The 23,254-nt window shown below is 39.3% G+C and overlaps 1 protein-coding gene across 2 annotated transcripts; it reads right to left on the bottom strand.

The window, feature by feature from the left end:
- Positions 1-1,064: 1,064 nt before the first annotated feature.
- On the bottom strand, positions 1,065-22,999 carry ptges3l (prostaglandin E synthase 3 like). Of its 2 annotated transcripts, XM_020515529.2 has the most exons (7): positions 16,508-17,474; positions 15,527-15,593; positions 14,254-14,352; positions 11,659-11,745; positions 8,969-9,022; positions 2,702-2,726; positions 1,065-1,374 (listed from the first exon to the last, which is right to left on the bottom strand). In XM_020515529.2, the coding sequence occupies exons 1-6, from the start codon at positions 16,657-16,659 to the stop codon at positions 2,703-2,705; spliced, it is 483 nt and encodes a 160-aa protein (XP_020371118.1). In that variant the 5' UTR covers positions 16,660-17,474; the 3' UTR covers positions 1,065-1,374; position 2,702. The 2 variants fall into 2 exon arrangements, with proteins under 2 accessions (XP_020371118.1, XP_048470334.1); XM_048614377.1 differs by lacking the exons at positions 1,065-1,374; positions 2,702-2,726 and adding an exon at positions 22,640-22,999 and having other exon boundaries at positions 8,933-9,022; positions 16,508-16,621.
- Positions 23,000-23,254: the final 255 nt, after the last annotated feature.

Here is a 23,254-nt window from a genome sequence, read left to right as displayed (position 1 = left end):
CCTGGCTGACAGATGTAAACAGGAGTGTCAGGGGTTCTACTGTCTCTAGGATCCATCTCTGTGCTAGTGTCATGTACTATGCACATGTAAATAAAGAGCAACTTGGTGATGGAATACCGGCCTTTGTGGAGTTATTTCACCATCGTTATTTTCAAGTCCTTCCACTGTTCCAGCCCTTGTTATCTCTGCAGTCGCCTCAGCCATAAAACCTCAAGGATATCTGTATTCATGTAATTCTGGCCTCTTAAACTTTCACCATTTTATTTGTTCCACTATTGATGTTGATGCCATCAAATGCCTGGCTCCTAAGCTAGGGAATTCTCTCTTTAAATCTCTCCGACACATCCTCCTTTAAGGCATTCTTAAAACCTATCTTTTTCAGAAATTGTTTGGCCATCTGCCCCAATATCTTAGGTGTCAAATCAGTTTTATAAAATACTGTCAGATGCTTTACTAAATTAACTGTACTATACAAGTGTAAATAGTTTTTGTTGTTGCCAATATAACAATATGCAGAATATTAGCAATCAAATATGCAGTCGATCAAAACTGTGAGAAATATATGACTATGGATAAGATGGGGTCAGCTACCCAAATGATTACAGAAATGCAGATATTATGAGAAATAAGGCGAATGGGTTGAACACATGAAGGGTAAACGTGTAGTAGTTGTTCTAGAGATCTAATCATAAATTGGGCAAGATTGGGTCCTTGTGGTGTGCCAGGCTGTTGAATCTTCTGAAAGAATCGGGAATTAGGTCAAATGGGCCGAAATAGCATTTTTTGGTGAAAGACAACAATACAGCAGAAAGAAGGGGCAATAAAAACTGTATAAATAGAATTAAGGAACAGTAAAGGAGGCAAGACTCTAATGGAAGTTAAAAGACCTTCTGACAACAATGATATAATGGGCAATATTTAAACACTGAGATCAGAGAAGCATCTCATAGAAATAATTTAGTAATATTGGAAGCTTCAGTTGCCACACAGCCTGAAAAAAGCCGAATTGTTCAAGTTGCAAAGCACTGAAATTATGGAATGTATTTAAACCACTCTGCACAATTTCTGGCTATAATTAAATTTAATTCCTCAAGTTGAATCTTACAAATCAAGTACTTAGAAGTTCAGCTCTCAAAAAATTATCTATCTGAATGTTTTACAGTTTTCTCTTAAATTTCAAAAACATCCAATAATTTAACAAGAAAGGACACAATCTGCCAACCTTCAGCAGGGAAATAACACTTTCACAATAGGTTCAAAAGTTCAATACAAAAATGGATGGTATTCACACTGTTTGCTCTTCTAGGGTCTGGAATCCTTTGTAGATTCTTCCAGTTTTGTGCTGCTGTTGTCCTTCTCTGATGACAACTCAAACTGTTTGAAAATAAATGAAAACTGTATTCAGAACTGGCATTGTACTTCAACCAAACCAGTCAATAGCTTAGTAAGTGAATAATATGACTCATTTTCTGCTCCCTTGATGCCAATATCTTAAACATTATTGGCAATTATATCCAAACATCCATAAATTATGGTTAGTCTCTTGACTTGGAAAATGGATTATGATTTCTGGAGTTTAAACAGGGAAACAAAGTTTAAGCCAACAATTTGTCAGTTCTCTTATTCACCTTTATCTCTATCTCTGTGTAGTTGGACATATTGGAGGGGAACTAGTTAAGTTTGTTTGGAGGTGATTCACAGATAACAATTCTGAAGAGAAATTTCGCAGAATGTTTCTGCCTTTGTCAGGACGTAGCATTACTAATAGTTGCAATGAACTTTGATAAACCCGACAATCCTCTCTAAGCTTAATTTTTGTATGTTTGTATTTTGAGTCTAAGTACTATTCACTGGTTGCAAGCTCCTTATATTTTGCTAACCTGAACATTACTCCACCCGCATACCCACCATACCTCAAAATAATTTCTCTTAACAGACTCCAGAGTTTATTTTTTCACAGAAGTAAAACATATAATTAGTAACTTTTCACTCTATGTGTTGAAAGTATCCAATTTTCTGGATGGAAGAAACATACAAATGTCTCAGTAGAAGTCATCAGAGAACTTATTGAAAACGCCTCTTTTGGAGTTAGTTACGGCTATTTTCCATTCACACATGTGCTTGTTTGCCAGTTCAAATCCCTCGTGAATTGGGCCCAGTCCTTTTTTGCCTTCCTGCCAATTTAGTAAGAAAAGGATTAATCCAACCTAGTTTAGATGAATCAAGAGTGGTATTAGCTGCATCTGCATTTAGTTATCCTTTACAGTTGGTGTATTCCATTAGTGATATATGTATATAAATTACAGCAAGTATTCCATACATCTTGTATTGGAGAACTTACTTTACAAAATTGCATTTCCTTTCTGTCTGTTTCCATGTAAATGTCAAGTTTAAACAAATTGATAATATTTTGTAAAGAGATCTAAAACATCTTTTACAACTCAGGATCATGCAAAATCTATAAATATAGAATCAACTTTAAGATTTTTCTCTCCTGATTGATCTAATCCACTTCTGTATTTGAAAATTTCTGTGCTTCACAGTATGCTCAACTTTTTCCTTTATAAATTCTTATGTCTGCATTTAGCACGTTATCTCCTTATGTAAACTTGTAATTACAGAGTCAGGGTGCTGCAGCAATATCACTGGTTTTCGTAACAGCAACAGTGCTACATCTTAACAATTATTTTCTTCAGCTTACCTTAAACACTGTCCAGAGGCTCATCCTAGAAACAGAGGAGTTACATAAAATGAATATGAAAAAAGCAGAAAATATTTAACATGTGAATGAAAGGCAAAGTAAATTTCACAAAGGGAGTTTTAACATATTTTCTTCTGACCAGTGGAAACTGCTTGTGAGTATATACACTGACTTGGGGGAAGATGTAACGAAGGGTTAAGTGTGACTGATAGGTTAATGAGATAATATACACCACAAGTAATGATGCAAAATCACATGATTTTACTCTCTCTTTCAGTCTCGAGCCAAGATAAAGCCATAATGTGATGTTGCTTAAAGTTACTCCTTTTCGTACATCAGCAAGACTGCAAATATTCTTTAACAGCACAATGAGATCAAAAATATTGTAAGAAGGAGGGCAGATAAAGCAATAAAAATGGAACGGATCCATTAAAATCCATTTTAAAGGATGAGATTGCGGAGTACTTGGAAGTGCATTGTAGAAGTGGGCTAGGTTAGCATGGCTTTGTAAAGGGGAGGTCATGCCTAACAAATGCATTAGAATCCTTTGAGGAAGTAGTGAGCAAGTTAGACAAAGGAGAGTCAGTTGATGTGGTCTATTTTTCTATTTCCAGAAGGCTGTTAAGTAAGATAAGAGCCCATGGTGTTAGGGGCAAGATGCATAGATAGAGGATTGGATGACTGGCAGAAGGCAAAGATTGAGGATAAAGGGGTCTTTTACAGGATGGCATTGGTGACTAATGGAGTTCCACAAAGGTCAGTGCTGGGACTACAACTATTCACGTTATACATTGATTATCTGGACGAAGGAACGGAGAGCATTGTTGCTAAGTTGGCAGATAGCACAAATATAGGTGGAGTAACAGCTTGTGTTGAGGAAGCAGGGAGGCTGTAGAAAGACTTAGTAAGGCTTGGAGAGTGGCCAAAGAAATGGCACGTGGAATACAGCATGGGAAAGTGTGAGGTTGTGCACTTTGGTCAGAAAGAACAGAAGCATAGTTATTTTCTAAGTTGGGCAAAGCTTTGGAAATCTGAAGGATAAAGGGACTTAGGAGTCCTGCTTCAGGATTCTCTTAAGGTTAATATACAGGTTCAGTTGGCAGTTAGGAAGGCAAATGCAATGTTAGTATTTATTTCAAGAGGGCTTGAGGACAAGAGTAGGTGTGTACTTGAGGCTGTATAAGGCTCATGTCAGACTGTATTTGGAATATTGTAAGCAGTTTTGGGCCCTGCATCAAAAGAAGCATGTACTGGCCTTGGAGGGGGTCCAGAAGAGGTTCATAAGAAAGATCCCAGTGATAAAGACCTTGCTTTATGTGGAGTAGTTGAGGATTCTGGGCCTGTATTCAATGGAGTTTAGAAAAATGACGGCGGGGGGGGGGGAATCTTATTGAAACGTACAGAATAGAGAGAGGCCTGGACAGAGTGGATGTGGAGAAGGTGTTTCCACTAGCAGGATAGAGTAGGATCCCAGGGCATAGCCTCAGAGTGAAGGCATAACCCTTTAGAAGTGAGGTAAGGTGGAATTTCTCCAGCCAGTGGGTGGTTGATCTGTGCAACTCATTGCTGCAGAAGGCTACGGTTGCTAAGTCACTGAGTGTATTTAAGACAGAGATAGATAGATTCTCGATTAGTAAGGGGACCACAGGCTATGGGGAGAAGGCAAGAGAATGGGGTTGAGAAACATATGAACCATGATCAAATGGCTGAGTAGACCTGATGGAATGAATGGCCCAATTCTGATCCTATATCTTATGGGTGAATCACTTCTCTGTACCTACTGAGTTATGATTATAAAATGCAGACATATGAGATACCTATCTGAGTCAGGTAGGTGCCCCACAGGTATCTTTAATCAATCTGCTCAGATGTGTTAGGACACACCTCTGGAGTGGATGGGACTTGAATCCAAGTCTTCTAACCAAGAGGCAGGAACACTACCATTTTGCCACAAAAGTCCACAGAATTGCTGAGTTTTGAATGCTTTCCTACGTGTGGGAGAAAATTAATATTGCTGCTGTTCATTCACTTATACCATTCTTAGAACATTTTTTACATGAAAATACTGAAAGTGCAAAGGAGAAGTACAAATCAAATCATAGGATACTTTGGCTTTAGGCCTGGTTGAGTTGTTCACAGAACTGGTTGGCACTGAAGGAAGCCTTTCAGCCCATTGTGTCTGCACCAGTTCAATCACCTAGAACTAATCCCCTGCCTTTTCTCCATATCTCTACACACCATTTCTATTCAAATAACCATCCAGTGCTCTCTTACATGCCGTAACGAAATGCTTAGAGGAATGATAGCACAGTGTTACTGGTCAAATGATCCAGAGACCGGGAATGGATGGTGGGTTGGGAGGTAGCCCATCTGGCTCACTTGTCCATCGTAATAGGCAATCTGCAATTCTGATCCAGTCTGGCCTACATGTAAATCCAGACTGACATCAATGGTTAAATGCCCTCTGACGTGGCCTAGCAAGTCACTTGATTCTATTAAGCCACTGCAGAAAATAACATTTTGGAAGTACACCATGCAGACTGTAGCAGTTTAAGAAGGCAGCTCACCATCACCTTCACAAGGGTGGTTAAAGGATGGGAAATAAATGCTGGTCTTGTTAGAGAAGTTCATATCTCAAGAACAAAGAAAAAAAATTAAAATTTCCTTTCCAGGTTCTTGAATCAGGTATTGTTATGAAACTAATCCATCCACATGGAACAATAATAAGTATTTAGCAATACTTACAAAGCAATTTATCTGACAGGTAGAAAATTACAGATTTTAATCAATTAATCTGTTGGCACTTATCCAGGAAAACATGCCAATGAAATAACTGATATTATAACTGTTGTTATAAAGCATCCAATTACAGTGAAGTCAAAGTCATTGTCAGAGAGGCAGCAAAGTAATTACAGTACAAATAAGCAGAATATTCACTAAAGAAACTAGACTTTCTCCAAGTGCACCATTCAGAGCTGTGACCTGTACCACCTTTGATGAGGACAGCAGACGTTTGGGTGCACCACTCCCTGTAAATCTCTTCCAAGTCACTAGCCAACCTAACTTAGAAACAAATTGTCATTTTTGCTGGGTCAAAATCATTAAACTGTGTAGTTGGAGTAGCTTCACAACACAGACTGTAGCAGTTCAAGGTGGCAATTCACCACCACCTTCTCAAGCGCAATTTGGGATGGGCAATAAATTCTGGCCTAGCCAATGATGCCCACATCTCATAAACAAATGAAGAAAAAACTCCCAGTGTCATATACAGCTAATCGTTATATTTTGTCGTACTTTACAAAAAAAAAATCTCAGTATCTAGATAAAGCCACATTTATTACCTGTCCATTAGTGCCATTAGAAAATAATGGAGGCAATGTTTTATATAATAATTATACCTGTTTAGAGTTTGCTGGGACACTTCAGACACAGTAAAAATCAATTCAATCAGTCAAACGTTGATAAACCAGTGTTTTCTTTTAAGCAACTTTCCATTCAGCCTACAAAGTATCAGATCTGTTGAATTCAATTACTCAGCTAGTCATGATGACATTTGAAATTCTGTACTGTGACCACTACACTACTGTGCTAAGATAACAAGGTGTAGAGCTGGATGAACACAGCAGGCCAAGCAGCACCAGAGGAGCAGGAAAGCTGACGTTTCGGGTCGAGACCCTTCTTCAGAAAAATAATTACACTACTGTGCTCTTGTTTTTCACAAGTTTAACACATCTAGGACCAAAGATAACACTGGAAACAAAAAAGTCAAAATTTCCAATCTTTTGCAGTGCAATATGGGAAAATGATTTTGGGCTGATTTCAACTTGTCTAATGGTGGACTTGTACTGATTTCAGAAACTATAAGGCAAGTCAGTCTCTTGCTTTTATTGTCTGAACTGTCCATCCAGAGGTGTTTGATTCACTCTCCCTGAAAAGAGTTTAAATTTCTCATATCGGAGCTCTGTGCTAATGGAGATGTATGTACTGAGCTGAGTAGTTAACTTAGAGTGATAGAGTCATAGAGATATACAGCTGGAAACTGACCCTTCGGTCCAACTCGTCCATGCTGACCAGATATCCTAAATCAACCTAGTCCCATTTGCCAGCACTTGGCCCATATTCCTTTCAGCCCTTCCTATTCATACACCCGTCCAGATGCCTTTTAAATATTGCAATTCTACCCACCTTCGCTACCTCCTCTGGCAGCTTATTCCATACATGTACCACCCTCTGCATGGAAAATGTTGCCTAAAGTCCCTTTTAAATCTTTCTCCTTTCACCTTAAACCTATGCCCTCTAGTTTTGGCCTCCCCTACCCTGAGAAAAAGACCATGGCTACATACCCTATCCATGCCACTCATAACTTTATAAACCTCTGTAAAGTCACCCCCTCAGCCTCTGATGCACCAGGCAACATAGCCCCAGCCTACTGAGCCTCTCCCTATAGCTCAAATCCACCAACCCTGGCAGCATCCTTATAAATCTTTTCTGAACCCTTTCAAGTTTCACAACATCTTTCCTATAGCAGGGGGACCAGAACTGAATGCAGTATTCCAAATCCCTAAGTCCATCCACCATCTAGAAGGGACAAGTCAGGAATGTGATGGAGTACGCTCCCCTTGCCTGAATGAGTGCAGCTCCAACAATACTCAAGAATCTTGACACCATCCAGGACAAAGCAGCCCACTTGATTGGAACCCCATCCTTCAACATTCACTTCTTCCATCACCAACACATAGTGGCAACAGTCATTTCTACAAGATGCACTGCAGCAATTCACCAAGGCGACTTCAACAGCAACTCCTAAATCCGTGGCCTCTGCCACCTAGCAGGACAAGTACAGCAGATGCATGGAAAACATCACTGCCTGCAAAGTTTCCCTCAAAATCACACACCATCCTGACTTGGAAATATATTGCCGTTCCTTCAATGTCTCTGGGTCAAAATCCTGGAACCCCCTTCATAACAGCATCATGGGTGTATGTTTACCACATGGACCGCAGTGGTTCAAAAGATGGCTCAACAGCACTTTCTCAAGGACAATTAGGGATCAATAAATGCTGACCCAGCCAGTTGTAGCCGCAGTCCTTGAAAGAATTTTTAAAACGGGTCAGTAGAGGTGCTAGTCTCACTGAGGACTTCAGCACAAATAACAAGCTGGAAGTACCGAGGGAATGCTACACTGTCAGTGATTCTACTTGAGATGGGTGTAAAAGATTGTGTACTACTACTGTGAAGAGTAGATTTTCCCAGTGTCATAGAGTTATGCAGTATACAAAACAGGCCCTTCGGCCCACCATCTCTGTGCCGATCAAGAAACACCAAATAACTCTAATCACATGCACTTGGTCCATAGCCTACTATGCCCTGGCATTTTAAGTGCTCATCCAGATGCTTCAAAAATGTTGAGAGAGTAACTGCCTTCACCATCCTCTCAGACAGCACTTTCCGCATTTCTACCAGCTGCTGAGTGATTTTCTTTTTCCTCACAACTCCTCTAAATTACTTACTCCTGATCTTAAATTTGTGCTCTTTGGTCTTAGACACATCTGCTATGGGGAAGAGATTCTCACAATCTACTCTGTACCTCTCACAATTTAGTATACCTCAATCAGATGCCCCCTCAGCCTCCTCTGCTCCAAGGAAAACAAACCCAGCTTGTCAGATCTGTCCTCATAACTGAGACTTTTCATCCCAGGCAATGTCCTGGTGAAGTTCCTATGCAAATCATGTCCTTCTGACAGTGTGCATGGCAAATTCCTTGGTCAATATCAATAAAGGGATTATCTGGTCTTTATCACATTAACATTTGGAGGAGCTTGCTGTGTACAAACTGGTTGCTATGTTTCTTACAATACAAAACAAACAACACTTCAACGGTACTTAATTGGTCCTAAAGTGCTTTGAGACAACCAGTGGTGGTGAAAGATACCGATAAACAGACATTTTTCTTTCATTTAATACATGTTGTGGTTTGAATATAGATTTTCCAGACCCTGGACCTGGAACCATTGACAGCATCCCCTACAAGCATTTTTTCTTCCCACGCAACTGTACTGTTTTGTTGAGCCACATGTGGTCAAGCAATCTCCTGGGAACAGGAAATCTGCTGTGTTCTCCGCTTTTGGGAATGCTCATGCAGAGGTTTTCTGGTTTTTACTAGAATGTGTTATTTTGGTTGGCTAAACGAACTGCAATAAGTTGAAAGAAACTGGACTTCTGTGTCTTTTTTAACCAAAACCAACTTCAGTATGGTTCAATATTTACATCTAGATCATCCATTGCAGGAGGTGGCCCAGTATTCTTCAGTTCTTTCAGCATCTGAAAAAGAAATAGTTAAACTAAATAAAATAGGTCCCATTTGTCAGTGTTTTGTTTACCATTGGTACCAACATTCAGAAAGTTTGCCGACGTAAAATTGTGAAAGCAATAAAGATTTAAGAATGTACTTCATAATTCACATTCTAAAGGAATCAAAAACTTGCACTGTTGACATTTATCTTAAAAGACACGTAATTCCAAGTTTTGAGTTTAGTTCAAAGTAGCTAGAATCTTAAAATGCAAACTTATCAATTAAAATATGGGAACCATTAAGACTTAAACCTGGGACTACAAGTGAAATTTTAGGGCATTTCAGACACTGCCAGCACAATTGACATAAGATGTTAGGAGGGACTGTAATTTTTGGTCCTGGAATGAGCTGGTGTCATTTGCAGGTCAATTGCTGGCTGATTGGATAAGTGATCTGTCTAGACACATAAGAGATAGCAGCATGACAAAGGTTCAGCCATTAAATTCCCATGAGAGAGAACCAAAGAATACAGTAACACATGTTTTGTGTTGGTTGGGAAGAATTGCTAAGGTGTGACATGTAAAGAACAGTCACCCCCTGAAGAGCTAAACTGGCCCTGAGGAAACAAATGACTGACATCAAGTGGAAACGCATACCAATAGAGGGAACCTGATATATTCTATTTATCATTTTAACAATTATCTGAAGAGTTGAAAAGAAATTAAAGGTGAAATTTGCTGTCATTATAGAATCCTACAGCATGGAAGGACACCACTAACAGACTGGAAAACAATGTAAATTAATGAGTGGAATCTAATCTCATTTTGTGACAGCTTAATCATTTTGGATCATAGGAGATTAGTAAAGTCTACAAGAGAGAAAAGAATAAAAATTAGAATATCTAGTTTATGTGACAAGAGAATGTCAGTGTCACACTTTAAAGTCTTTTTAGATATGACAGATGAGCTATTGGTAAGCGATACAGGGTTTGCTTCTGAGTGACACCAGTTTGAACCCAAGAGGCGACGTAAGGTTGATCCAAAATTGTTAATAATCGGTGGCTACTTGATTTCTACTAGTGAAAAAGGCAACTTAAAACGTCTCAAATTTATAACAGGGAGAGGAATATTTTTCTTTTAAATGGCAATCAGAAAAGAGGCAAAATTTAATTAGAGATAGCAAGAACTGCAGATGCTGGAGTCAGAGATAACAAAGTGTGGAGTTGGAGGAACACAGCAGGCCAGGCAGCATCAGAGAAGCAGGAAAGTTGACATTTCGGGTCGGGGCCCTTCTTGAGAAAATTTAATTAGCTGGATCGTGGCAGAATGAAGAAAAAACAGCAGAGAATTTCAGGTGAAGGAAGCCACGCACAATCAGGGATAAATGGAAACCTGGTTGTTGGACAAAACCTAGTGAGTGTATACAAGGAGCGGTTTATATTAAATAGGAAAGCAACAGAAGCAGGGCCCAAAGTCAAACAGGAAGCATGAAACATTACCTGACTATATTGGGAGAATGGGCTTATTAGGAGGCCAGATGGGAGGAACAATATGCAACTGTTGAGAGATGAAGGAAATGGGAAATACAGAACCAGGGATTAAGTGATGGCTTCTAGTACCTTATACATATGGATTAAGTGCAATTCAACTGCATTCAACAGGAACAGAGGAACATAGGAATTACTAGATGAAAGAGAAACTTGATCCATCTAGTTCACTTTCTTCACATGATACAATGTTAACAGAGTTGCTGACTATTCTGAGCAATCAATTTTTATTAAACAGACCCAGAAATGACCTCCAGGTGGTTTGGTGAGTTGTAGGCGAGATGGCTTTGAGCATAAGCACTCTAGTCAATATATGGACCTACGAAGTATGGGTAGAGAGTATACCTGTGTGCAGGCAGCTTGGGGATAGCAAGGAACATGCTTGGTTTGGGGAGAATTATCCATTTATTATCTTCTAAATGGTATTTCTGGGGACAGCTGCAGCTGTATCTCCAAGAAATCTTTGTTTTGTTAAAATGAAGTTGAGCAAAAAAAAACTAAATTAGGAAATTATGTTACATGATTTCTGTAATTGGGCTGATGAAATACAATGCAAAATATTTAAAATATTCATTCAGAAAGAAGAGAAACAGAAACATAAACTATAACCAGAAATACTGAAGAAAAGTTGGCTTGGTGTTGATTACATACACAATATTTTGGTGTACTCATTATTTTAATAATGTAACTTGTGAACAGAACTGATAGGGGAAGAAGAAGGAAGATTCGCAGGGGTTAGAGCTAGCAAATTGGGCCATAATATTCCACAATATATATTAATAGTTACTGTTGCACAATAGATATAGTGAAAAGTAGGTATTGCTCACAGTGAATTATGCCACGTAACTGGATAAATATTTAAGTGAAACAAATCCCAAGGTAGAGAAAAACAACAATTATATGAGAAAATAGCAACAGAAAATTAAACAGTTATAATGCCTAGAGTAAAATAAGCTTTGTATCTTTGGAATATTAAACTTATAAAAGTAAAGCCATGTCCACATTTAGGATCACGTGCGGAAAACACATTTGAGTTTGCTTTTAGCTGTTATTTGCAACTGAGGTGAGTTACAGGTTTCATTAATTGCAATGGTCATAATCCACAGAGGTTGAACGTACATTTGCATAGTGTTCCAAGTCAACCATCTGCTCATCATCATCGTGCCAATCCCTCCAGTTATCAAAGTCCACTGTTAACCAGGCATACTGTGGAAGAAAAACACTCAGGTTTTATATACACTTCCAGCTGAATCAAGGAACAAGTCACCCGCTGCATGGCAATATCATCTTGCCCTTGGGACATAGGCATAGAGTCAACTAAGACTGGAACACAAAAACAAATGACATTCATATCAAAAACATATTTTGAACCTGCAAGTGAATGAAATGAGTTTCTGTTAGTAAGTTAATCTTATTTTAAAGATTGGAGTGACCATTTTAATTTGCCTACCATCATTTTTCATGTTGAAAAATGGGCCAAAACCTATAAATAAAAAAAAAAACGTCCTCTCACTTGTCTACTGGTCCTCAAAGTTCATTGGATGAAGGACCCCTTTTCAAATAGTTCAGTAATTATGGATCCTCACTTAAATGATATGCAATGTGGAAGTGTAAAACATGTTGCAATGATATTTTTAAGAATAGGTTATAGTTTAAAATATAATATTTCTAATACAAATATAAAATATACAAAGTTAATAGATAAATATCTTATGTAATATATCTTTAAGATGTTTAAGGTATTTTACATGAGATTGTCAAAAAGTGCATACAAGTGTGTACCCACTCTATCCTTGTCCGACAGCAGAAGCTCAGTGAGAACAGAACATGGAGAAAGGACAAGAGGGGCAGAGGGAAAGTAGGAACCATGGATAAAGCATGCAACAGAGAGAGCAGAAGAATGTGAAGAGCAGAACATGGAGAAGGAATGATTGTGGGGAGCTTAGGACCAGACAGAAAGCAAGAACCTAAATCCAGGTGTACCAGAACATGAGTGTGCATTAGAGGGACAGGTGCCAATCTGTAGTATACTGGCAGCCTCCAGCTGCATTGCATTCATTCACTCATGATCGCATGTCCTCAGGAGGAATCTCATGGCACAGTGCTAGTGTCCCCACCTCTGAGCCAGGAGCCTTTGAATCAAGACTTTCATGTTCCGGGGGTGTGTAAAATCTCTGAGCAGGTTGATTAGAAAATATTGCAGGCGTGTAGGAGGGCTCTCGCAGCACTGTGGTAGTGTCTCTACCTCTGAGCCCAGAAACCCAGGTCCAAGGCCCACCTGCTCCAGAAATATGTGGTAACATCTCTGAATAGGTTGTTTAGATCACAGCCACCTAGGTAGTAGTCCACACCGTGGACAAGCCTTGCATGCAGAACCCCTGGAAGGTCTCTGCAGACAATTACAGACTCCAGTTTGAGACCTGTTCGACTAACTGTATTTTCAAACAAGCCTTGAAATAGATAATCCTGTCTGAAAAAGAGGGAGATTTATTTAAATAGGAAAGGAGTGTAGGATCCCAACTCAAATTTCAGATACCACTATGGAAACTATTCACAGTGTCTTTTTCTCCCATTGATGTTGCAGCAATGAAAACATTCGTCAGTAAAACAGCCAGTAAATCGGAACAGTCCAGAAGCAGCACAGGTGAGTTTTCAGAATTTTTTGTCAGGCCAGGGGCAAAACGAATGCTGCAAGCTTGTCAATATTGTATAGATGAAACCCAATTGTCAAATGGTTCCTGTCCCTCACTGGTGTTTGTAGGCAGATGTGGTGGACATCCTGACTATCTAGTATGCAGCTGAGTAGTAAACATTGACCTCTTCCCCATTAAGACCAGACAGTGCAAGAAACAGATGTATCACACAAACACTGAGCTGCAAAATACTAACCACATTAATGTGCCTACAATGACCAATGGAAATGCGTAGACAATAGCAATAACATGCCTTATCAGTGCCGTGCAACAGTTTGCCTTTGACTCTTTCTCATAGTAAAACGAGAAATAAAAAACACATAGCTGTAAATCTGAAACAGGAAATATTCTCAGGCTTCTGCTCTCGGTAGTCACCTGGTCATGTTCAACAGCTGACTGCATTGACCAGCATTCAATGCCACATTTTTAATCTATGAGTGGGAGGGTGGGAAAAGGGAAGTGAAAGCATATTCTTGATGTTCCCTGCAATGTCTATGAGTAGAATCTTCCACAGATGTTACAGGGACTGGAGGTTTTGAGTTAGAAGGAGAGGCTGAATAGGCTGGGGCTTTTTTCCCCTGGAGCAGTATAGATGTTTATAAAATCATGAGGGGTATAGATAAGGTGAACAGCCTTTTCCCTAGTGTACGGAGTTCAAAACTAGAAGGCATAGGTTTAAGGTGAGAGAGGAAAGATTTAAAAGGGACCCGAGGGCCAGCTCTTTCACACAGAGGGTGGTTCATATGTGGAACAAGCTGCCAGAGGAAGTGATAGAGGCAAATACAGTTACAACGTTTAAAAGACATTTGGATAGGTACATGAGTAGGAAGGTTTAGAGGGGTGTGGGCCAAATGCAGGTAAATGGGACTAGTTTTAGTCTGGGAAACCTGGTCGGCATGGACGAGTTGGACTGAAGTGTCTATCTCCATGCTGTATGACTCTGTTGGACAGGTACACATTATAATAATGTCCCTGAAGTGTTCCAAGTCGTGGCAATTTAAATATTAGCTGAAAACCATACCTTGGTTTTGTCTTTGGTCAGTCTTGGCCAAGCTTTTTTACCATCAATTTTCCTCATGAAGAGTGTTACTGACCTGTCTGAACGTTTGTGTCTCGAATCCTGTCAATTGAAGGAAAAGTGAAAGCGATTAAACCTCTTTTTTAAGTAAAGGAAGTCCATATGTGATTATCTTGGTAGTCACTTGATCAGGCATAACAGCTTGACTGCACTGACCAGCATTCAATGCCACATTTTTAACCCATGAGTGGGAGGGTGGGAGAAGGGAAGTGAAAGCATATATTTTCAATGTTTGCTGCAATATACATAAATAGAATCTTCCACAGATGTTATAGGGCTTGGAGGGTTTGAGTTATAAGGAGAGGCTGGATAGGCTGGGACATTTGTCCCTGGAACATAGGAGGTTGAGAGGTGACATTATAGGGATTATAAAATCATGAGAGGCATGGATAGGTGATTACAGAGGCTTGTCCAACAGGCAGCTCTCTAGGCCCAGAATCAAGCCCATCAAGTGGTCCTATGTAGCCTGCAATCCGTGTTCCCAATACAGAAGTTCATGTCAAGGATTCTGCAAGGAGATTCTCCCCCAAACGAAAGTTTCATTCTGTCCTTGCTGCTGAACGGGATTCTCTGAGGAGTTGCAGCAGAAGACATTGGAGTTTAAAAAGAACTTTGCTAACAACACAGAGAAACTAGAAATGATAGTGAAACTAGAAGTGTTAATGAAACCGTGAGATAAGAGAGGCCAGAGATAGAGATAGTGTGGCTGAGGGCAGGAAAATTTAAATGGAAGGACACATTTAGGAAGGATGAAGGATAATGGGATTTGGAGCACAGAAACAGCAAAGGAAAATATCTCATTAAAACAAACTCAGATAGATGCAAAGTTCTCACTCCTGACGTATGCAAATCTACAGATGCACACTTTCCAGCAAGGAATATTGGAAAATGATCTGGACAGGAAGACTAATTATTCTTCCCACTCCTAGTCCTAAGGAAGAAGGGCCAACTATACCAACTTAACTGCTGCTCAGTCTTGAGATCATCCAGCTTAGTGCAGGCAAGAAGTGAAAGCTTGACTTAAGTATCTTAGCACTACATCAGCAAATGTTGTCAATCACTACATTGGCAATGTATTGACAACAACATGGATTTAAACAGTCAAAGCAATAATTTTCCAGAATTGGACTGTCAACTCTTCTATGAAACATATAGGCTTTAGCCTATCAGTTTATCCAGGGTTATACTGAAGTGTGTCTGAATGGTATCTACTTACATTTGGATCCACTTTGCTGTACAGTTCAATGTTATTGTAGAGTTCCGTGTTATCTGCTGATTTGCAACTGTTAAAATTAGAATGTAGAAAACTGTTGATAATTATAATTTTTCATATTATTTCATATAAATATATGGATGATTGCCTGTATTTACAACCTACGCATTTTATTTTCCTTGAGTAAAGCTGCCTTTAATAGTTCCCTAATCATCAGTCATGCACAACTGGCAGGAGTTCATTCAGGTCATAACCAGATCTCGGGTTTGATCCAGAAGAGAAGCAACAGGCTTCACCTCAGCACTCAAAGCAAGCTAATTCTATTCAATAAAGCCAATTCAAAAATCAGGAAAATTATTTGGAACTCACCCTCTTTGCCCTCCACCAGGATTTTTGTAAATTTAAGATTATCTTGAGTGTCCTCATATCCTCCCTCTCATCTCTGCCCTACATTTGGTCAATAAGCAGGGTGAAAGCAGGACAAAGTAACTAGTTCAAATTTCTCCCTCTGTGAGCAACACTGCACATCTGCTTTTCACAATGATATAATTGAAATTGAGAATATACTAAACTGAGAGTACGTCTTCCTACTCCATGACACAGAACATTGGAATTCCACAACATTGTGCCATCTGGCTGCAGTTAAAATATTTAGTCTTAATCAGCATCACATTCAAGCTTTCTTATAGATAGAGTTTCTGGCAGTATCTATGAGTTAAAATAAGTCTGTCCGCCTAAAGGTTGACTTAAGAACAGCTCCAAAATAATATTACTATAAACTGTGGATTCTCACATCCTGCTCAATGACAATAGGCATTTTAGGCCAAGAAGTCATTTTATGATAGATTAGTATCATCTAAGTATCATTTTAGAGTTACGTCTTCACCTATGCACAATGTGAGTTTGACTTGCTTTTAAGTATACATGTTACAGTAATCGATGCAACAAAATAACTAATTCACAGTAAACACAACAGTTTCTTACCTGAAGATCAGTTTGAATTTTTCAATTTTAATATCAACATTCTTGCTATCTTCTACGCAGAACTCAACAAACACATAATTTTTACGGTCATACCATTGTGTCTTTGCTGGCTGTCTGAACAAATGAAAGTTAAGCAAAGCATAGTTAGTCATTCTTTAATTCAGCTCACCACCACCCATCTCCAGGCTATTGAATTGAGAGATGGGCAATAAATGCTCACCTAGCCATTGAATCTACAAACCATGAAATAAAAAAAGTTCTTAAGGCCTTAGCTTTTAAAAGTAAAAAGGAGGGCATTTATTTTGAATCTTTAAGCCATGGATGGTGACTTCACAAGAGTGAAATTAAGATAAACAGATATTGAACCTTTTATTTTAAATAGGCAATATTGCTTTATGTATGAAGTTTGATAATAGGACTTTTTAAACCTACAAAGTCATGGGTGTGCCACAAGACCAAGCATGAATCCCAAATGCTCTATCTAGTGGCATCTGCCATAGTTGCCAGCAATTCTTAAGACAACTACAGGATGCCCATCTGGAAATAATCGGGCAAAATCTTCTAAACTTTGCTTTGGAGCCTAGAAAAGCTTGAAGACCGTCATCTCACCAATATTACATAGATCCAGCTTGTTTGTAAATATGCAATTGGTAACAGCAATAGTTTGTTCACTATTCCTTAAACAGTAAAGACCAAACAAGTGACTATATATACATCTTCTAGCGTTGGAAAACATCCCAAGACACTTCACAGATGCGAAATTGTAAAGAAGGTTGCTGAGACAAAAAGGCAGATATTAGGAAGATAGGCAAAGGTCTGATGAGACAGGCAAGTGCCTAAAGGAGTGCCTTAACAAGCAGACGAAGCTGGATTAAAAAAAACTAAAGAACTGCTGATGCTGTAAACCAGGAACAAAAACAAAGTTGCTGGAAAAGCTCAGCAGGTCTGGCAGCATCTGTGAAGGAAAAAACAGAGTTAACGTTTCGGGTCCGGTGACCCTTCCTCAGAACCTTCTGAGGGAACGTCACCGGACCTGAAATGTTAACTCTGTTTTCTCCTTCACAGATGCTGCCAGAAGAAGCTAGAGATGTTTTCAGGGAGAAAATTCCAGACCTAGACAACTGAACTGTATCAAATGCTGAGGTGAAGGCCTGAGTAGTTGCCAAAGATGCTAAAGCCTGTGGACTGAGCAGCTGTGAGGTCAATAATAGTTATAATACTGCCTTTTGTAGTTCTACAATCTCCTCTGATTCACTTTTTCCTCTGACTCTGGTCTTTTACATATCATGTTAACCCCATTTTTTTTTAAATTTGGCACTCAGTCCAAACTTCTCCCTGGTATTGCCAGAGGCTGAATCAGACTGTCCATAAATTTAGTGTTATATTTGACCCCAAGGTAAGTTTCTTATCACAATCAACATCATTACCTGTTTCCAGTTCTCTAACACCACCCAACTTCCACTTTACCTGAGCTCAGTTGTTATACATCTATATGTTTGTCACAGTCTAAAGTACAGGATAAACCATTTAGGACTGAGATGAGGAGAAATTTCTTGACCCAGGGAATGTTGACCCCATGGAACTTGCTACCATGGAAAGGAGTCAAGGCCAACACACTGTATGATTTCAAGAAGTTGGATTTAGCACTTAGTGCTAAAGGGATCAAAGGATATGGAAGAAAAGGAGGAGCAGGCTGTTGAGTTGGATGATCAGCCATGATTATAATGAATGGCTCATCAGGCTCAAGGGGCCAAATGGCCCATTCGTGCTCCTATTTTCTATGTACCTATGTTACCTTAAGAGTTGGTTATTTCTTTGCAGTTCATGTGTTACGAGATGTGCCTTTAAGATGGATTTGTTCTGTCCTGTTTCTTTATAAAGAAAGTGTTGTAAACTTCTTGCCGAGCTGTATGCTCTGAGCCCAGCAATGTAGATGGTTTTTTATAAAAAGCAGACAAAAGAAGCAGCACAAATGGGTGGGGTCAAGCTCCCACAGTATCAGAATTTTAGTTTTAGCTTTCAGTAATTGCTGGGGTCTTGAAGCAGGATGTGGAAACTGTTATTCCTCTCTCTGTTACTGCTAAAAGCTGGGGTTCTCTTCCTGCTGATGGAATTGCATGTGAGACAATCTATTTTACTGACCTTGCCTTTGCTAAGGGTGTGTTTATGGGATGCTACTACCTTGGAACAGCTAATCAATGCTAGTTAACTTTTTTTAAAAAGTATTTTGATAGAATTACAGTTAAGCTAATTTTTTTCTTATTCTTATTTTGTCTGTATTTTAACTATAGTGCAAGAATAAAGTGTGTTTTGCTTCAAGCGTTGTAGTTTGACCTATCAAATTGCATCTGGAACACAATGCCTTACACATGCCTTTAAAAAAAAAAAAGAAAAATTTAAGGTCTAGGCGATCTTCTTAATATATTTTGAGGGGGGTTGGACTGGTCCATAATAAATGTTATACCATCTACAAACATGATCATTTAAAACTCTGGCGCCATGTCTAAACTTGAATCAAGTCCCACCTATTAATCTACCCTTTGCTTTCTGATTTACAGTATGAAAACTCAAGCATTGTTTTTAAAGCTGAAGCATGCCTTTAGTTGTTGAGCTACTACTTAAGGATACTACTCAAGCATCTCCAATGGAAAGCCAGATAACAGCACTTAGTCGTAAATTACTCAAGTCAATTGATGGTCAATAAATTACTTTCAAACTTGAGGTTTCAGGTCAGTGAGTGGTTTCCCTACCTCAGAAATGCAGTATAAAAATAAACAGATGTGCATTTCCCTTTGAATTCTGTATTTTTGTTCTTCATTTTCAGGTGTGGATGTCACTAGGTAGGCCAGCTTTTATTGCTCATCCCCAGTTGCCTTGAGGTGATGGAGAAACACCTGCTTGAACCGCTGCAGTCTTATAGGATGTAGATACACCCACAACGAAGGGAGTTGCAGGATTTTGAACCAGTAGCATTGAAGGAATGACAATATAATTTGAAGTCAGGATGGTGCGTGACCAGGAGGGGATCTTGCAGATGGGGGTGTTCCCGTATATCTGCTGGTCATGTCCCTTTAGGTGGAGAGGTCATGGGTTTGGAAGCTGCTCTTAAGGGAAACTTGGTAAATTGCCACAATGAATCTTTCAATGTTGTTGCAGTTACACTCATCCATGTAAAGGAGCAGTATTCCATTAAACACTTGACTTGTGCCTTAAACAAGATAGACAGGCTTTGGGAGGTGAGGATGTGAGTTACTCACTGCAGAATTCCCAGCCTCTGAGAAGCAGACAAAGTGGAATAAAAAAAAGTCATACTGCACCTTTATTATCATGCTGCAAAGTCACACCTACAAGAGATCACATGCAAATTACTCTCAACACTTCATCAAAATGAAAACAAACTTCCCAATTTACCCAAATGCTCTGGTATGGGCTGTGTGCATGGATCTGTGCCAAGTAAAAATAAGACAGGAGAAATAACATAATCCCGAGTAAAGGAGAGCTCTCTTATCAGTCTGTTGATAGGATGGTAATGGTATAGTGTAATGTCACTGAACTAGTAATATGGAAACCTAAGCTCTTAAGGCATGGGTTCAAATCTCACCATGGTAGCTGGTGGAGTTTAAGTTTAACAAAATCTGAAACGGAAAGCTAATTTCTGTAATCGTGACCAGGAATTAACATTGATTATCCTGATCCTTCAGGGAAGGAAATTTTCTTGTTTGGCATACACGTGATTCTAGACCCACAGCAAATGTGGTTAGCTCTGAACTGCCTTCTAAAATGTCTCCAGCATACTCATTTCAAGGGTAATTCTGGATGGGCAACAAATGTTGGCCTTTCCAATGATGCTCGTATCCCATCAAAGAATAAAAAATATAGAAGTCAATTTAAGTGGCACTTTTGCTTGCTTTAAGTGGAATTTCATTCCTTGTTATGATAAATATTATTCACTCATGCTTAGGACATTTACACATTAAGTAGGCTGAACTTGAACTTTAGGATACCCAAGATAATGCAGATTACTGAGGTTTAATCATCTGAACCATCACAACGCTCTGATTCATCAGTTAGGAATGTGCAGATATTGGATTGAAAGATTATCTGGAGCCGAATGGGAAGAACTTCAAACCCCCGAAAAACAAGTCAACCCCTTTCTCTTCATTTATCTTTCTGTCCCTGAACCAATTTCCACTTATCCAGTGCTGTTTTGATCTGATATGATTCAATTTTGCTAACAAGTTTCTTACTTCTTCAAACATCATTTGGAAGTTCATTTAAAAATATCAAGCAGACAACCCTCATCAAGGTTCTCCATTATCTAATCAAATAATTCAAACAGGTTAATCAAATACTGGCTTTCATTTATTACTGGTTCAGCCTCAACATGGAATATTGTGCCCAATTCAGGGCACTACACTTTAGGAAAAATGTGAAAACATTAGAGAGGGTGCAGAAAAGATTTACAAGAGGAACTTGGATTACTATCCCTATAGTTACTACTTCAAAGTTCTTGCAACCTTCTGCAATTTGCCAAGAATTTTGCTCTACTATCTCCTTCTCTTGATTTACTTGTGTTATTGTAGGCACCCTGCAAAATCATAACTCCTGTATTGTTCCTTATTCCTATCAAATCAGTTCTGTTTTTTAACCCTCAAGTACATCATCATTTTCTGGTTCTGCCACAGCATTTTCCATCTACTCTTGCCTCTGCTTTGTCCTTCCCTCTACTTTCTAAATGTATTGTAGGCAGAAATATCAAGTGCCTGTTCCTCCCTTTGTTGAAGCCAGGTCTTTGTTATTGCAACTTTGTCATCAGATCAGGTGGCTCCTTGGGCCTGCATGTCAATACCAAACTTGCCTTGTTCCTTGCATTTACAAACATTAAACCCATCTAATCTGTCCTGCATCTAACCCCATTCAAACTCTCCAAAGAACATTTAAAAGGTTCTTGCGAAGATTTGTAGCTCGGGTTGTTGGCTTGCTCACCGAGCTGGCTGGTTATCATACAGACGTTTCGTCACCACACTAGGTAACACCATCAGTACGGCCTCCAATGAAGCAACGTTGTTCTACTCCGTTTGGAATTTATATGATCCAGTCTGTTAAGTTGGATTGTGTCATTTCCCACTCTGCTCTACACGGGTTTGTATATGGGGTCTAATTCCACATGTTTGTTGATTGCATTATGGGTTGAAAACCAGGCCTCCAGGAATTCCATCCTAGCTCAAACCAATCACAGACATGCACGGGAATTCCTGGAGGCCTGGGTTTCAACCCATAACACAATCAACAATTAGACCCCATATACAAACCCATGCAGAACAGAATCAGAAATGATACAACCCACCTTAACAGACCGGATCATATAAATACCAAGTGGAGTAGAACAATACTTCATTGGAGGCCGCACCGATGATGTTACCTAGCATGGCGGCGAAACGTCTGTGCAATAACCAGCCAGCTCGACGAGCAAGCTAACAACCTCATCTCCAAAGAACAATTTCATATACGTATCAAATTACTGACATAAAAGCAAAATACTTGGGATACTGGAAATCTAGAATAGAATACAAAACATTGTTAGAAAAACTGAGCAGGTTGGGCAGCTTCTGAATGACCAGTTACTGGACCTGCAACATCAACTCTGCTGCCTAACTTGCTGAGTTTTTCCAGCAGTTTTCTATTTGGACTATTTTACATTGAATTATTGAAACTGCCACGAGGACCTCCTTGCTTTCAATCTCGAATTGCCAAGCATCAGCTCAAAGCCAGCAATCCTCACAAAAGTCTTGGATTTGGACTGTGCAACCCAGAAGGAAAAAAAAAAATCAAAGATTAAGTGTTTACCCCTTCCCTCAGTCTCCAGCACCTTCAAGACGACTACATGGACTATTGCTGCCATCATTATGAAGGCCACGTTCAGAATTCAAGTGCTCGCCATTAAGATTCCAAACCCCAACAAACTAATTTCAACAACACTTACACTGGGTGAACTAACAGCCTTTTCTGGTGAACAAAGGACTCACTTGCTTTTCAAGACCTTTAGATTTGTAGGTCTAAAATACCTTTTGTTCCAAATCACTATCATTAAATTTTGGGTCTAGCATTTTTCACATAATTACCGTTACATACCTGTGGTCAGTTTCTTCTGATACAGACATAGTCACCTCAACAAATTTCTACCAAAACTTCTAAAGAAAGAGAGGAAAGAAATAAAGCGTAACACTTCAGTGGTAAGTTAAACTGTGGGGTAAGTTCGCAGAGAGTGTGACTGCTTCCAGTGTGTGAGGCAGAGAGCAGATGCCGATGCCGCTATTTTTAGCTGATCCCTCCCTTCAGCAATGTTTCGCTTTTAAACGAGAGATTTCCCGATGGTTCTCCTGCCCCTCCTCCAACTTCTGCTCTTCAGCTCGCTCTTTCCAGTTGCCCATCAACTTTAGTGTCGGAAAACACCAAAACAACCATTAGGGAAATATAGAGCTTTCTGTCACTACAGCCAATTGTTTATTTAGTTGGTTCAGTAGTTACCAGGCATGTTATACTGGCGATGACACAGTCGGAACGGCCAGGAGACAAGCAGTCAAAAAACTAAGCGTAGCTTTTCTCAAATCTATTTTTGCCTATGGTACAACGTCTTATGCTTGAATCATATAATGAAGTACTAAAGTGCTATTTTGTATTGACTAGTGATTTACAGAGAACTGACCTCAGGATTCATCCCACGCGTACGAACTGTGGATACATTTA

The sequence above is a fragment of the Rhincodon typus genome, chromosome 30 (assembly GCF_021869965.1).
Source record: "Rhincodon typus isolate 14 chromosome 30, sRhiTyp1.1, whole genome shotgun sequence".
In the NCBI taxonomy this organism is placed as follows: domain Eukaryota; kingdom Metazoa; phylum Chordata; class Chondrichthyes; order Orectolobiformes; family Rhincodontidae; genus Rhincodon; species Rhincodon typus.
Note: the sequence above shows the minus strand (reverse complement) of the source record. Positions and strands in the feature narration are given on the sequence as shown.

Bases quoted from the DNA above. Each gene is read 5' to 3' on its own strand.
- ptges3l (XM_020515529.2), bottom strand. From the start codon at position 16,659: ATGACTAACTATGCTTTGCTTAACTTTCATTTGTTCAGACAGCCAGCA. The intron at 15,594-16,507 runs GTAAGAAACTGT...TAATTTTAACAG, and splicing joins AAATTCAAACTGATCTTCAG to TTGCAAATCAGCAGATAACA. The intron at 2,727-8,968 runs GTAAATATTGAA...CTCTGTTTCTAG, and splicing joins CTGCAATGGATGATCTAGAT to GATGAGCCTCTGGACAGTGT.